Source organism: Rhamphochromis sp. 'chilingali' (assembly GCF_963969265.1).
Source record: "Rhamphochromis sp. 'chilingali' genome assembly, chromosome: 5".
In the NCBI taxonomy this organism is placed as follows: Eukaryota; Metazoa; Chordata; class Actinopteri; order Cichliformes; family Cichlidae; genus Rhamphochromis; species Rhamphochromis sp. 'chilingali'.
Window position 1 is genome coordinate 19,032,935 of NC_137932.1, and position 16,213 is coordinate 19,049,147.

At 40.3% G+C, this 16,213-nt stretch overlaps 1 protein-coding gene across 1 annotated transcript in view; it reads right to left on the bottom strand.

The window, feature by feature from the left end:
* The window catches only part of scara5 (scavenger receptor class A, member 5 (putative)), a 119,555-nt gene that overhangs the window by 20,178 nt on the left and 83,164 nt on the right, over nt 1-16,213 (bottom strand). The window contains exon 11 of the mRNA XM_080881903.1: nt 13,276-13,464. Within this exon, the coding sequence (XP_080738029.1) occupies nt 13,276-13,464 (189 nt within the window). The remainder of the gene's footprint in view (nt 1-13,275; nt 13,465-16,213) is intronic.

Here is a 16,213-nt window from a genome sequence, read left to right on the forward strand (position 1 = left end):
TCGCTACACCGCCACCCACTCCGCCAATCGACCTGGCTACACCGCCACCCACTCCGCCAATCGATCTGGCTACTCCGCCATCCAGTCCGTTGATCGAGAGCCCGCATCAGGCCTCAGCGTCTCCGGCCGCTATGCCTCCACCCCCGCCCTCATCACCGCAAGGATGGAACTCGCCCAGCCATCCACAACTAGCGGCTTTCGGGTGGCAATCACCGGAGCAGAGCCCCTCAAGCACCGCAATCTCCGGTGCATCGCTGTGGGCCTTGGGCGACCCTGTGTGCCGGGCTCTTTTCCGAGAGTCTGAAGACAACGAGCCTTCGCCCGCGGACAACGATGAGGCCGCGACTCTACTCCCTACTGCTGTTTTTGAACTTATAAAATTGACTGTAAAGTACCTCGTTAACTCCTTGCTCCAGAAACACAGACAAGATGTCTGTCAAGGATGTGAGGTGTCACATCCCTCACAAAGACGACATTCATGTCTTTTCCCACTGGAAAAATATTACTTTTTCAAGTACTATGATGAACTCAGCAGAAGATTATGGAATGGACATTTCACCAACACATTATTACAAATTTTGCGGTTAGAGGGTTTTTCACCACCAGCGGCTCAAGTCAGAGGTGTGGCCCAAGCATATCTCTTTGAACTCCGAGAGGCCAGTGATATAGAGACCGCACTGTTAGAAATTGAGTCAAGCGTTACAGAAGTTACCCGGACCACAATTGATAAAGTACTATATGACAAATACTCCCTTTGGCTCCCCTAGTAATCGTTTTTTCTTCTCTCCCTCTTTTACCATTTATTTTTCTTAACATGTTTTTTATTTTTCTTATTTTTTACTTTTAAATGTTTTTCTCTGTTAGTTTTTAGAACTTTTCTTGTTCATGTTTATTGTTTTGTTCATTACATCAGATTAAATAGTTTGTTGAAAACCATTACCTGAAATAAAACTTTTTTGGAAAAGCATTGCAACAATCAATCTTGTTATTTGTTTCGCACCCATTCAAATCTATTGCTTCCATGACATCAGATTAAATAGTTTGTGGAAAACCGTTACATCAAATAAAACTTTTTTGGAAAAGCGTTGCAGTAAATCAAACTAATTATTTTTTTTCACTAGAAAAGAAACAAACTATAATGTTATTAATTATATCAAATAAAAAATATATTTGCAAACTCGTTACATGACATAAAACTAGCCGCTCATAATGAAATAAAACCATAGTTAAACATAACTTGAAAGATCACACATGGCAGAGCAGAATCTATTGAAACGTGCATATTATGACCCAGCTCACCCTGGTAGCTTTTGCGGTGTGGAAAAATTGATTAAAAGCATACAGGATGAAACTGGTACAAAGATTAACGCGCAAACAGCACAGAAATTCCTCTCTGGACAAGACGCTTACACCTTACACCGAGCTGCACGCCTGCGCTTTCCGAGAAACCGTGTGTTTGTCCCCAGACCTCTTAATCAATACCAAGCAGACCTTTGTGATATGAGAGCGTTAGCCGAGCATAATGATGGCTATCAATATTTACTTACAGTTATAGATGTTTTCTCTAAAAAAGCTTATGCAAGAATCTTGAAAAACAAAACAGGCGTTCAAGTCACTAAAGCATTTGAATCTGTCTTGAAACATGGCCAAATCCCACAAAAACTCCAAACAGATAGCGGTAAGGAATTTTTTAATTCCAGTTTTCAATCTTTAATGAAAAAGTATGGTATAAATCATTTTGCTACAGGGAGCGATCTAAAAGCATCAGTTTGTGAAAGGTTTAATAGAACTCTTAAAAGTAAAATGTATAGATATTTCACTGCTGCAAATACACGTAGATATATCGATGTGTTACAAGATTTATTAGACAGCTATAACAGTAGTTACCATCGTTCCATAAAAATGACCCCGAATCAAGTAAATTCAGACAACACAGCCTTAGTATTTCAAAACCTGTATGGCACCTCTTCTCGCTGTAGAAAAAACCCCATGAAATTTAAAAAAGGTGATCACGTTAGGCTCTCTAAAGTCAGAGGTGTGTTTGATAAGCGGTATGAGCAAACATTCACAAGCGAAGTGTTTACTATTGACCAATGCATACCTAGAGATCCTCCCGTTTATAAAATCAAAGATTATGACGGGGAAGAAATTATCGGTAGTTTTTATGAGCATGAGCTGCAGAAAATCACTCTTGTCAAGGATAAGCTCTATCACATAGAGAAAATTCTCTCAAAACGTAAACAGAGGGGACAGGTTTATTTCCTGGTCAAATGGAGGAGCTGGCCTGAGAAATTTAATAGCTGGGTTAAAGCCAGTGAGCTTAAAACCATCGCATAACAAACTTCGGACCACACACGCACCTTGGTAACCTTGGTAACGGGTTAGCAATGACTGTCAGGTCGCAGGGTTTTTATGTCACGCTTCCATCAAATGCAAGTTTGAATGTATTTAAAACTAACACCAGCAGCTGTTTCCGTGTGGATCTCGCCCAGCATCTCAATCTCGATGGGGCATGGGAGGTTGCTCTCACTGAAATTTCATATCCCTATACATGGCTTAATCTCCCTAATGATAAGGCTTATTTTGAATGTAGGAGAAAGGGTGATGCTGAGCCTGATAACGTAGTTAAAACCAAAATACGCGCCGGGTTTTATGAGCATGCTGAAACTTTGAGAGCTGAGATTGAGGCCTGCCTGAGGCGTATCGGCTCTGATATTTATCTAAAATATCATCCCATTGTTAAAAAGTTTGAATTCACAGCTGGGGGAATATATCAACTAAGGTTTTTTCCGCCTCTCGCATATATGCTTGGTGTACCAGCAGGTGTATGGCAACGATTTGAGCGCAAATTTGCCCCATATCCTTCAGATATAAAGGCTGGCTGTTATCATCTATTCTGTTATTCTGATATAGCAGCCTTACAGCTCGTGGGTGATAGCTACTCCCCGCTACTGCGTACTGTGAAAATAGAGGGCAATTACGGAGATATCGTCACCCTATCTTTTAACAAACCAGACTATATTCCAGTTGCACGAAGACAAATTGAAAATATCCATATTGAAATCAAAACCGATCAGAACGAGCCTGTAAACTTTACCTACGGTAAAACGATAGTAAAGCTACATTTCCGGCCTGTCAAGGATCTTGCATAACTCATAACAACAACAACAACAACAACAAAAAAAATGGATAATAATAGATTTATAGGGTATTATCAAACGCAGGCTGGTAACGGTCTGCCCGGATTTTCAGGTGCGCCTGTAATTTACGGGCGCGGAATAGCGTCTATTTTCTCTAAATTGTTTAGATTTGTAACCCCGTTCATAAAGAGGGGTGTGAGCATGCATGTGGCCAACACATACAGTGGAGATTGTGGCTTGTAGCTGTCTTTGATGAAAAGATACTCGTTTAGCATGCTTTTTCAAAAATGTTACAATACTTTTCGGGTAAAAAGGATAATCTGGTGGGAATCCAAATGAATCGTAAAAACTTGCACCTCCGTCTTCATCTAAAGAAATAGCCAGCCAGTGAGTTCCAGGTTTGTTCCTAGGATCTGTATTTATGATCATATATGTAGGCCGTTTAAACGAGCGTTTGAGTAATGTTAATAATTCATCTTCTGCATATACTCCAAAAAAACTATCGCCCACTAACAGTCTCATAATACTTTCCAATTCGTGATTGTTCATGATTCAATAAAAAAGTGAAACCTTAGTAATAATCAACCAAAACTTGTCTTTTGGAATTGATCTCGAGAATGGAATCATAACAAGCATAAACGATCAGTGTCGTTGTGTGAGGCAGTGGCACTCTGAAGCGCATTTCAAGTCTCAAGTTGCCATTTATCACAGGTGACAAGGCCTGATTGTCATCTGAAGGATTCATATTGAAAACAAACAATGTATATCCTTGTTCAAACTCCTGTCTGTCAATGCACAAGGACAAATCTTTCAGGTTTCTCCCGGTAGCAGTGTACAGGCTGTAAAACTCTCTTACGGACTGATTTTCAGCAAAAATGGGTTGAAACGCTTTGGCTGGTATTTGCTTACTCTCATGACACAGAGCCAAAAACTCTAGATTGTTGTGTTGGAAATTGAAAGGGCATAAATCATATCGACCTGTAAAAGCCTCATGGTTAACCATGCCTATGACTAGGTAACGGGGAAGTGAGCCCAGAAACAGATTCTCATGATGTGATATCCGCGAGTTCTCGGGTATTGAAAATGTTTTTACATTAATCCGGGAGATGGGATACAATGCATTCGCTTGCATGAGAGCGGACGCGTGGCCAACACGGACAGCGGGGGAGACCGTGACTTTCCTTACGAACAATGATGCCCCAACAATATTGAGATGGTAATTGGCATTTTCAGGCGCCATGAGGGTGAAAGCATCGTTGGCTCTTGTGAGTTTAATCCGTAGATCCACATTATTTAATAAGAGTTTTTCGCAGAAAAATATGTCTGAATGTAGCGGACCGATCACGTGGAACTCTCGCGAGCGTTCACTGTAAACTGCCCTCCGGACTAAGCCCCTATTCGGCCCGTTATTGATAACATGGGAGTCGTGTGAGCCAGCAGTATCTTTGTAAAACAGACCTGCACTAAATTGAGTTTTCAGAGTTTCTTCTGAGTAATTTAAATATGTTTCAATTATGGCTCTATATGCATGTGTCGAACTCGCTTGTGAAATCAGTCTGTCGCCCAATGTGACGTCACACTGACTGAAGATGGTGTTTAAAGGGTAATTTATAATTCCAACATTAGCGTCTGCTGCAATATCGCTACCATCATGGTTTGTTATTTTCATTCTTAAACTGAGCAGTGTATCATTCAGATCTAAGTAATGCAAGCCATTTCCGGGGACATAAAATTCCAGAGGTCCCCGATCTGTGAGCGCTGTTACTGGTAGAATTTCTGAATAACATTTGTCCTCGATAGACATCTGAGTGAGTGGGGCTGTAAAAATATCTAACTCACTCAAGGTGCATTCGTTTGATCTCTCGTGAAGTAAAGACATTGCTGATTGCTTCTTAGTTGATGTTGTGTTTAGAATATATCAGTCTTGCGTCCTCTCCGTCTGACGGTTTTCCCACTCTGTCTCTTTTTCACCGTTTTCCTGCGCTTTTTAAACTCTCTCAACCTCTGACCAGGGGGCCGCTTCAAGGGTCTGCGCGAAATTAGGGTCAGCCCCGAACCCTCTTGCTGTTCTGGTGTGTTCGACCGAGTTAAATTTGAGAGTGATGAGGTGACAATATCAGAAGCAAAACCTTTGACAGCAGATTTGAGGTGAGGCTTTGCGATGCTCACACCCCTCTTTATGAACGGGGTTACAAATCTAAACAATTTAGAGAAAATAGACGCTATTCCGCGCCCGTAAATTACAGGCGCACCTGAAAATCCGGGCAGACCGTTACCAGCCTGCGTTTGATAATACCCTATAAATCTATTATTATCCATTTTTTTTGTTGTTGTTGTTGTTGTTGTTATGAGTTATGCAAGATCCTTGACAGGCCGGAAATGTAGCTTTACTATCGTTTTACCGTAGGTAAAGTTTACAGGCTCGTTCTGATCGGTTTTGATTTCAATATGGATATTTTCAATTTGTCTTCGTGCAACTGGAATATAGTCTGGTTTGTTAAAAGATAGGGTGACGATATCTCCGTAATTGCCCTCTATTTTCACAGTACGCAGTAGCGGGGAGTAGCTATCACCCACGAGCTGTAAGGCTGCTATATCAGAATAACAGAATAGATGATAACAGCCAGCCTTTATATCTGAAGGATATGGGGCAAATTTGCGCTCAAATCGTTGCCATACACCTGCTGGTACACCAAGCATATATGCGAGAGGCGGAAAAAACCTTAGTTGATATATTCCCCCAGCTGTGAATTCAAACTTTTTAACAATGGGATGATATTTTAGATAAATATCAGAGCCGATACGCCTCAGGCAGGCCTCAATCTCAGCTCTCAAAGTTTCAGCATGCTCATAAAACCCGGCGCGTATTTTGGTTTTAACTACGTTATCAGGCTCAGCATCACCCTTTCTCCTACATTCAAAATAAGCCTTATCATTAGGGAGATTAAGCCATGTATAGGGATATGAAATTTCAGTGAGAGCAACCTCCCATGCCCCATCGAGATTGAGATGCTGGGTGAGATCCACACGGAAACAGCTGCTGGTGTTAGTTTTAAATACATTCAAACTTGCATTTGATGGAAGCGTGACATAAAAACCCTGCGACCTGACAGTCATTGCTAACCCGTTACCAAGGTTACCAAGGTGCGTGTGTGGTCCGAAGTTTGTTATGCGATGGTTTTAAGCTCACTGGCTTTAACCCAGCTATTAAATTTCTCAGGCCAGCTCCTCCATTTGACCAGGAAATAAACCTGTCCCCTCTGTTTACGTTTTGAGAGAATTTTCTCTATGTGATAGAGCTTATCCTTGACAAGAGTGATTTTCTGCAGCTCATGCTCATAAAAACTACCGATAATTTCTTCCCCGTCATAATCTTTGATTTTATAAACGGGAGGATCTCTAGGTATGCATTGGTCAATAGTAAACACTTCGCTTGTGAATGTTTGCTCATACCGCTTATCAAACACACCTCTGACTTTAGAGAGCCTAACGTGATCACCTTTTTTAAATTTCATGGGGTTTTTTCTACAGCGAGAAGAGGTGCCATACAGGTTTTGAAATACTAAGGCTGTGTTGTCTGAATTTACTTGATTCGGGGTCATTTTTATGGAACGATGGTAACTACTGTTATAGCTGTCTAATAAATCTTGTAACACATCGATATATCTACGTGTATTTGCAGCAGTGAAATATCTATACATTTTACTTTTAAGAGTTCTATTAAACCTTTCACAAACTGATGCTTTTAGATCGCTCCCTGTAGCAAAATGATTTATACCATACTTTTTCATTAAAGATTGAAAACTGGAATTAAAAAATTCCTTACCGCTATCTGTTTGGAGTTTTTGTGGGATTTGGCCATGTTTCAAGACAGATTCAAATGCTTTAGTGACTTGAACGCCTGTTTTGTTTTTCAAGATTCTTGCATAAGCTTTTTTAGAGAAAACATCTATAACTGTAAGTAAATATTGATAGCCATCATTATGCTCGGCTAACGCTCTCATATCACAAAGGTCTGCTTGGTATTGATTAAGAGGTCTGGGGACAAACACACGGTTTCTCGGAAAGCGCAGGCGTGCAGCTCGGTGTAAGGTGTAAGCGTCTTGTCCAGAGAGGAATTTCTGTGCTGTTTGCGCGTTAATCTTTGTACCAGTTTCATCCTGTATGCTTTTAATCAATTTTTCCACACCGCAAAAGCTACCAGGGTGAGCTGGGTCATAATATGCACGTTTCAATAGATTCTGCTCTGCCATGTGTGATCTTTCAAGTTATGTTTAACTATGGTTTTATTTCATTATGAGCGGCTAGTTTTATGTCATGTAACGAGTTTGCAAATATATTTTTTATTTGATATAATTAATAACATTATAGTTTGTTTCTTTTCTAGTGAAAAAAAATAATTAGTTTGATTTACTGCAACGCTTTTCCAAAAAAGTTTTATTTGATGTAACGGTTTTCCACAAACTATTTAATCTGATGTCATGGAAGCAATAGATTTGAATGGGTGCGAAACAAATAACAAGATTGATTGTTGCAATGCTTTTCCAAAAAAGTTTTATTTCAGGTAATGGTTTTCAACAAACTATTTAATCTGATGTAATGAACAAAACAATAAACATGAACAAGAAAAGTTCTAAAAACTAACAGAGAAAAACATTTAAAAGTAAAAAATAAGAAAAATAAAAAACATGTTAAGAAAAATAAATGGTAAAAGAGGGAGAGAAGAAAAAACGATTACTAGGGGAGCCAAAGGGAGTATTTGTCATATAGTACTTTATCAATTGTGGTCCGGGTAACTTCTGTAACGCTTGACTCAATTTCTAACAGTGCGGTCTCTATATCACTGGCCTCTCGGAGTTCAAAGAGATATGCTTGGGCCACACCTCTGACTTGAGCCGCTGGTGGTGAAAAACCCTCTAACCGCAAAATTTGTAATAATGTGTTGGTGAAATGTCCATTCCATAATCTTCTGCTGAGTTCATCATAGTACTTGAAAAAGTAATATTTTTCCAGTGGGAAAAGACATGAATGTCGTCTTTGTGAGGGATGTGACACCTCACATCCTTGACAGACATCTTGTCTGTGTTTCTGGAGCAAGGAGTTAACGAGGTACTTTACAGTCAATTTTATAAGTTCAAAAACAGCAGTAGGGAGTAGAGTCGCGGCCTCATCGTTGTCCGCGGGCGAAGGCTCGTTGTCTTCAGACTCTCGGAAAAGAGCCCGGCACACAGGGTCGCCCAAGGCCCACAGCGATGCACCGGAGATTGCGGTGCTTGAGGGGCTCTGCTCCGGTGATTGCCACCCGAAAGCCGCTAGTTGTGGATGGCTGGGCGAGTTCCATCCTTGCGGTGATGAGGGCGGGGGTGGAGGCATAGCGGCCGGAGACGCTGAGGCCTGATGCGGGCTCTCGATCAACGGACTGGATGGCGGAGTAGCCAGATCGATTGGCGGAGTGGGTGGCGGTGTAGCCAGGTCGATTGGCGGAGTGGGTGGCGGTGTAGCGAGATCCATTGGCGGGCTGGGTGGTGGTGTAGAAGCAGCTGATGGTCGGAGGGATGATGGAGATAGAGAGCTGAGGGGTCCAAAGCTGTGGTTAGTCATGGTTGTTTTAAGTAGTGGATGAGAGAGCGATTGCGGTTTTTAAGGGTTAGGGTTAGGAGAAGGCGGGGTAAGGGGGGACCGGAAGTGGGGGTGGGGGTATGTTGACCGTGGCGGGTTATTTCCAACCATCACCAGCTCAGTTGTACTTTTACTCATTTTGAACAGGTTTAATATTGTCGCATTGTTCTCGGCCATCATGTTGAGCCAGTGCTGAGTCGGAATCCGAAGCAATGTGCTGAAAACCCCGGACTGGGAGTTTGTAAGGTCGATCACAAAATCATCTGTGCAAGCTTGCTCGCATGTTTGTCGACTAACTCTACATACCCATCTGCAAAATGGAGTGCTCTTGGTCTCCCACTGGGTGTATGTGACGGTTTTGGTCACCGTGTTTTCATTCCGGAGTCGTTTGTGTTCTTGGGTGAATGGAGGGAACGAGTATTCCTCTTTGAAAACCCGATGCGTCTGTGTTTGCTGGTCTCTGGTTCGCGGTTGCTGAGAGCTGGTTTCCCGCACGCTTCTCTCTATTTCAGGGGTGGTAATGAGTGTAATAACCGCCCAGTCAGAGCTAGTAAAAGCGATTCGCGGTGTTAGCGGACCAAAACTTTCACCGGCTTTGAGCTGATAGAAAAAGATTTCACTCTGTGGTAGGCTGAAGGCATAACCCCAAAACCTGCCATTGTTGAGGCTGAATCTTTGCTCCAAACGGTTGGCCGCTGCTGTTGGCTGCACTCTGCAGAGATGTAGTCTTCTGAGTTCAGACGCCGTGGCGGAAGCTCTGTAGCAGTTTACAGGAGTTTGAGAAAGCACCGTTAGGTTGGTAGGTCTCACGGCCATGCTTCTTTGTGAAAAAAGAGAAAACTTGCTTGTTTTTTCTGAGAGAGAAAAAAACAGTTAAATTTAAGCTGAAATGTTAGATTATTTATCCTGAATGCCAGTAAGTGAATTAACCTATGGCTGAGAAGGTAAATCGAGCCTGGAGCGGATTGGCTAACCGGGGTGCGAAGGGAGCGGTGCAAGGGTTATGTGATTGGCAGCGGGGCGCAGTGAGGCGGAGTTGGTCTAAGGGGGGAATTTTCAAACGAGGTAAGCAGCGCATTCGGGAGCAGAGCGGGGAGCGAACAAGCAGGAAAAAATTGTGCTCTGCAAGAAGTTGTGGATCGGAGATTAAGAGCGAGGTAGAACTTAGAGTGTGCGTTGAATTTTAGAGCTTGCTAGTAAGAGGGACATTTTTGAAGGAAAAAAGAATAAGGATTTTCCCTGTTATCGAATATAAGGTTTTTGGGAATAGAGGGGTAGCTAACAAGTTATTCTAGGGGTTTTGGAGAAATCGCGGAGAAATTTTTAAAAGGAGTTTTGGCTTTGTTTGGCTGAGCATGAAGGGAGCCGCGGGGCGCTGAATTTGAGAAAAAAGACTAAGGATTTTTTCAGGATTTTCCCTGTTATCGAATATAAGGTTTTGGGAATAGAGGAGTAGCTAACAAGTTATTGTAGGGTTTTGGAGAAAACGCGGAGGGTTTTTTAAGGAGTTTTCCCTGCTTATGTTTCTAAGGAGGGTTAGGGTTAGGGGATCGCGAGTTTTTTCTGAGTATGAGTTTTATTCTAAATCTACAAATGCATATAAATCGAAATAAAGTTTTCCCCAAGGCATGCAGCATGTGTTTGTGGCCATACTGAACGTTACAAAAGCACAAGTTTAACTAAACAATTTTAATATGGTTTAATACATTTTTAAACACATGAGCACGGAGCCCGAGAGAGCACGGTCCGGAGACACGGGCGCGCCCCCGCGCGCCCAGACACACAGCCTCGGGCGCGCACGCGCGCACACACACACACACACACACACACACACACACACACTGACCCGCCACCAGATGGCGTTTTTTGAGCATAAAAAAATAAAAATAAAAATTTAATTGCTTAAAGAAATAAAAGAATGCTATTTTTTGATATATAAGAAACTTTCTAAATAATCAATTATATTTTTATGAATATCATATTTTTATGAATATCATATTTTTATCAATATCATATTTTTATTACTTAATTACTTCCTACTTCCGGAGCTCATGAATAATTAATGACTTGTCAGTTTGACGAGAGGGGTATAATATCACTCTCTAACTGGTTCAAATGGGAACAGCCTGACTTGGTGCCAGATCCCACAGTTTGCCTTCAGAGGTCTTGCTGAGTCCATGCCTTGGTAAATCTAAGCTGTTTTGGCAGTAGCATGCAAGTAACCAACAAACATAATGCCATAAGGTTTTGACCCATTGATATATGGGTGTTTTGACACAAAATGGTTTATAATGTGCTTCTAATTCACCCCAGCACTCACTCACACTTACATGCTGATGGTGGCAAACCAAAACCCATTAAAGACACTTTGGCAGAAGAGCTGAAACCAAACATGCATTTTGTGGAAATTCTAACATTTCCTGAAACATGAGCACTGCTTTACCACATGACAACAATAAAGCTGTGATGAAAAGACAAGAAAAAAACAACAACAATGTGATGCCCTTGTACTAAAATTCCAGTGGTTAATAGTGTCATGGTCCTGAGTCTCTGAGCCAATGTTTTGACTTTTGCAAAGTTTATGGTTCATTGAGTTTTGTATTTTTGGTTATCATTTAGGACTTTAGTTTTTAAGTTCTGGTTACATGTGTAATGTGGGTTCTCTTTACATCTTAATTATTGATTTGTATGTACTTCTCTGTGACTCAGTTTAGTATGGCCACCCTCAGTGTCTCTTTGTTTCTCATTAAGTCTTCATTTATGTTATGTCCTGCTTCATTTTGGTACTTCTTTGTCTTTTGTGGTTTGTATATAGTTTTTTTTTTTTTTTACCTTGTCTAGTTACCTAGATTCTGTTTAAATGTGCCTCATTTGCCCCCTTGTGTTCAGTTCTTTTAATTGCCCTCTTGTGTGTATACGATGTCTTCCTCATTCTATATAGAGTTTTTCCACCAGTTTAAAATAAGACTGTGCATTTGTGCAACCTGCTAGTCACCCACCTACTACAATGACAGCCACCTGCTTGCCAGATCCTGCTACCCCTAAGTCTAAGTCCTCTGAAAGGAAGTGTTGATTTTGGCAATGCTGTTCAGCCTCATTGCTGCAGCAATAGCACAGCAGCAGTGTTCACTTCCCCTAAATGCTTTCTTGTGTGTATATAAGCAGTGTCTTCCCCTGAGTCATCGTCACAGTGTCTGTTTTTGGTTCTTGTGTCTTCTCTGCCTGAATTATTGGATTCCTCTATTGACTTATATTTTATTTAATTTTTGATTTTCCATCTATTTAAATAAAGCTACATTTCCAGTTTATTCTGTTGCCTTAAGACTTTGAATGTGTTCGCTGGTCCACTGCAGGATACTGTGTCAACGTTATGATTTGATTTAATCTGATATAAAAACCCCACCTGGATTCAAATCATTCTCAATTCTTTTTTTTATTTGTATTTGACGGTGAATGCACTAACACATATCCCACCCCCATCTTCTTAAAGGACTTAAACTCGGTCCAGCAGTTTTGCTGCCTCTGGTTCAGATCCAAACACTATTGAAATGAACCAAGTTTCTCTCCAAAGGGATGTTTGGTTTTCAAGACCTCCTCAGCTGGCTTGGCACCATTATAGCATTAGCCACCTTTTCCTGACTCTTTGACTCATACATGTAAGAAAGTAATGTGTTTCCTCCTTTGTTAAACATATTTCTGTCAAAAGGGGCCTTTGATGAGTTGCAGTCTCATAATTCCCACCTTGCAAGTGTAGCTGCATTAAATGAATGAATTCATTGAATGCAATAATAGCATATGGCCAAAGCAAATCTTGGCTTTTCTCAAGGCCCACCAGTGCGTCTTGTCACATCACACCACTGATGTAAAGGATGGTCAACATGCAACAGTAAACTGCTCCTTTTAAATCATTATACAGTAAATGCTGATTGAGCAATGTAGTGAGTACAAATTAATAAATCCTTTGCAGTTCTGTTTGGTTTTCTATAAGGCCTACTATACTATTCTGAATACAAAATCTCCTGGGAAATTCAAGGCTAAAAGGAAGAGGATCTTGTTTATGTTACCTCTGCGAAGGAGGTTATATCCTTGTTGTTGTTTTTTTCATTTAAAGGATCACTTGGAAGTTTATGAATAGATTCAAAGTTTTTACCAGGGGTGGTCTGAGCCTGCTTTTACAGATTATTCTGGAACATATCTTTCACCATTCAGATTTGACATTTTGGTGTCATAATGTCATAAATACATATAAAACTGGAAGATGTAAAATTGGAAATTTTAGTTTCAACTGGCATACTGTTTTACTAATTAATGCATGGCCTAACCTTCTACACAAGCCACAGCCAAAAAATATGGCCACCTATTTGGTGTTTCTGTCAACACTGACATGGTGGACCAAGTCGACCTATTACATCCTTTGGCACAATATGAGGTTGAATAAACGCACGTAAGTGTTACATGAACTGAATGACAGCAAGGTTTGCACCAAACACACCAATGAAATAAGAGTGTTACGCACCCTGCCCGAAGCGTCCAGTCTTATGAACCTCAGTTGCTCCTTGGTATCCCAGCATCCTGCAGACTACATCTCCATCCTTTTTATCCCAGACATCATCGCACACGGTTCCCCAGCGATGTTCATGGAAAACTTCCACACGGCCTTCGTGAAGACCTGACCCATTCACCAACCGTACCAAGGTCTCCTCCACTGAAAACCAAACACACAAAACAGAAGCTTTGTATCCAGATACACAAATGCATTGGCAGAGGGATTCCTACATTTTGCTGCAACTATTTAGTGTGTTTGCAGAGTGTTTATAAGCATTCCATTGTTATTTATGCCAAAAAGACAACAATAAAGGCCCTCGCTCATTTTTGGAGGGACTCATTCATTGTGTTTATAAGTTTAATGAAGCTCTGTGAATCACATCAATATGAAAACAAACTGAGATGAATGGTTTTTTTTTTGACATGCTGAAAAATAAAAATTCCATAAACCACAGAAAAACACTCTGATTTAAGAAGAACAATAAATAAAAATACCCTGGAAACTTTTTGTGTTCTTTTGTGAACCCTCTTTAAAAATTTTGACGTATGTTTCTTTCTGAATATACTGTTTTCTGTGATTGTAAAGCCTATAATATGGCAACAATCTCACGGATGTGAAGCGAATCCATTGAAGGGTTTTGAAATTCATAACTTCCTACTTTGGAACTTCACAGTATGCATCTGCAAGCATTTATCCAGTTTAGCTTATTTGAGCACTAAAGACTAACAGCTGCTTAAAAATACTGAGGAAAGGAGGGAAAGTGAGTGAATAAATAAAAGGAGAGATAGAAACTGTAAGTGGACATCAAAGATGAGAAGTAAAAAAGGAGACAAAGGGATGAATTAAAGTAGATTGCTAACAGGCTAAGAGTTTTGCATAGTCAAAACATTTTTATAACATTGTTAAAAAAAACTATAAAGGTAGGGGTGTGGTAAATTTGACTGAGGATTAAGGCAACACTGGGAGCTTTAAGTTACTGATTGAGATGGCTCCACTTTGTTTCTGCTATTTGTTGCTTTTGAAGTATTTTAATTTGTTTATCTGTCAAATGTCGATCATGTTTGTACTTCGGTTTTGATGCAAAAACTTTTAGCATTTTATTAGTCCTTACTTTACACTACTTAGCAGATATGCTTGCACCCATAAGGTCAATGGATACAGCAATGCTCTGGTTCAAACATGGTAACTTCTGGCTCCCCAAAAAAACCTAACAGAGAATTAGGCAAAACATTCATGTTAAAGCTTCAAAACGTAACCTAACACTGCGACTACACTTTATGACATTCTTTTATACACAGTCTCTGTAAAAGATTCCTCACATAGGTGAACACAACAACCATCTCTGTATTATTGTTGTTGTTCTGGTTTGACAGAGTATTTTGGCTCCTGTAATATAATAAAAATCTAAAGGTTGAAATATGGTCGCAGGGCCCTGGAGTGTAAGCTATCACAGGGCGGAATTTTAGGATCATCCTTTTTTGAAGGAAGCTGGTTAGTTTTTAAATTTGTAAACCTCTAGGAATGCATGTAAATAAAAGTACTAGAGATGCCCCATTTTCATGGATTTAGGGTTGGAAAGCCTTGCTCAGGGGTGCCATGTCCACAAACTTGCATGTAAGAGCTTACAGAACAAGTGTGTGTGTAAATGAGTGTGTTTGTTTTAGCAGAAGCTTCATGGCTCTGCAGTTCATCTGGTATTCCTCAAAGTATGCAGCAGCTGTTCTCATGTGATTGATTTGATTTATCACCTTTCAGAGGGCAGAGAGGAAATAAGAAGAAGAAGAGGTAAACACACACTCGCAGCTACACTTTTCTGAACTGCTCATCACTGTTAAGACAAAGTGCCGCAGAGTAAAGCCAGACACATTATATAGACAGGATATTAGTCTCATCAGACCATCATACATTTTAACTGTGTACCATTTAACTCTCATTACAGTCAAGTATTTTGCACTCACTAGCCCATCATAATTTAATATCTGCTGTATTATTATATTGTCATAACTGCTGCACTGTATGATATTCTCTCCTGAGAACCAGCAAATTCAAACCAGAAATTAAATATTATTTCAACCTTCTGTTGTACTTTTGTACTGCAGGAGGTTTTTTCAGGCAACTCTACCCCACAAACTGTTAAGAGTAGAGCACCACATGTTTCGTTTTCAGCTAGGGTCAAGCATTTGAATTACTTGAAACAGTTATGTTCACTCATCAAACAATAACACAATATAATTTTTGCTATTGCCATGCATATAAAAATGATCACATTGATTAATAGCCCTTGTGACTGTTTAGTACTTCTCTAAACAGCCAGTTTACTATATATCCTAAAGCTCTTCTCAGCCAAAATCTGAAGCAATGACACCCAGCATGCAGTCTGCTAAATATTACATTTCTATGCCTATTTTGGAAAGGAAAACTTAAATCACATGCTAATGGAAAGTATATCTTTTCTTACTATATGACATAATACAACATCATCCACAACTTACAGGAACTTTTCCAGCTCATTTGACAGTATGAGAGTGTCCTGATACCAAGAACAGCCAATGACATTTAAGATAAGATAGAACTTTATTAATCCCTCGGGTGGGTTCCTCTGGGAAATTCGATTTGTGGAATGTGTCATTTCCTTTAATAACTGCATGTTAATGAAGCAAGGCCGACAGGTTAAGTAACTCAAGTCTTAAATGCTGCATCATTTTTAGCTTTGCATGCATGCATGAAAAAACCAGAGACATGGAAAATGATCTTCTTACATCCTTCTCTTACTATACTCTATGGGGTGATAGAGTATCACTAATGTTCATCTGTTTCAGCTCTTTATTAGTTTCTTTCGAAGAGCTTGAGAATCCCCATAGAGAAAATGAGAGACTGGGGAGAAGATAAAGGAAAGGAAACGCTCCAG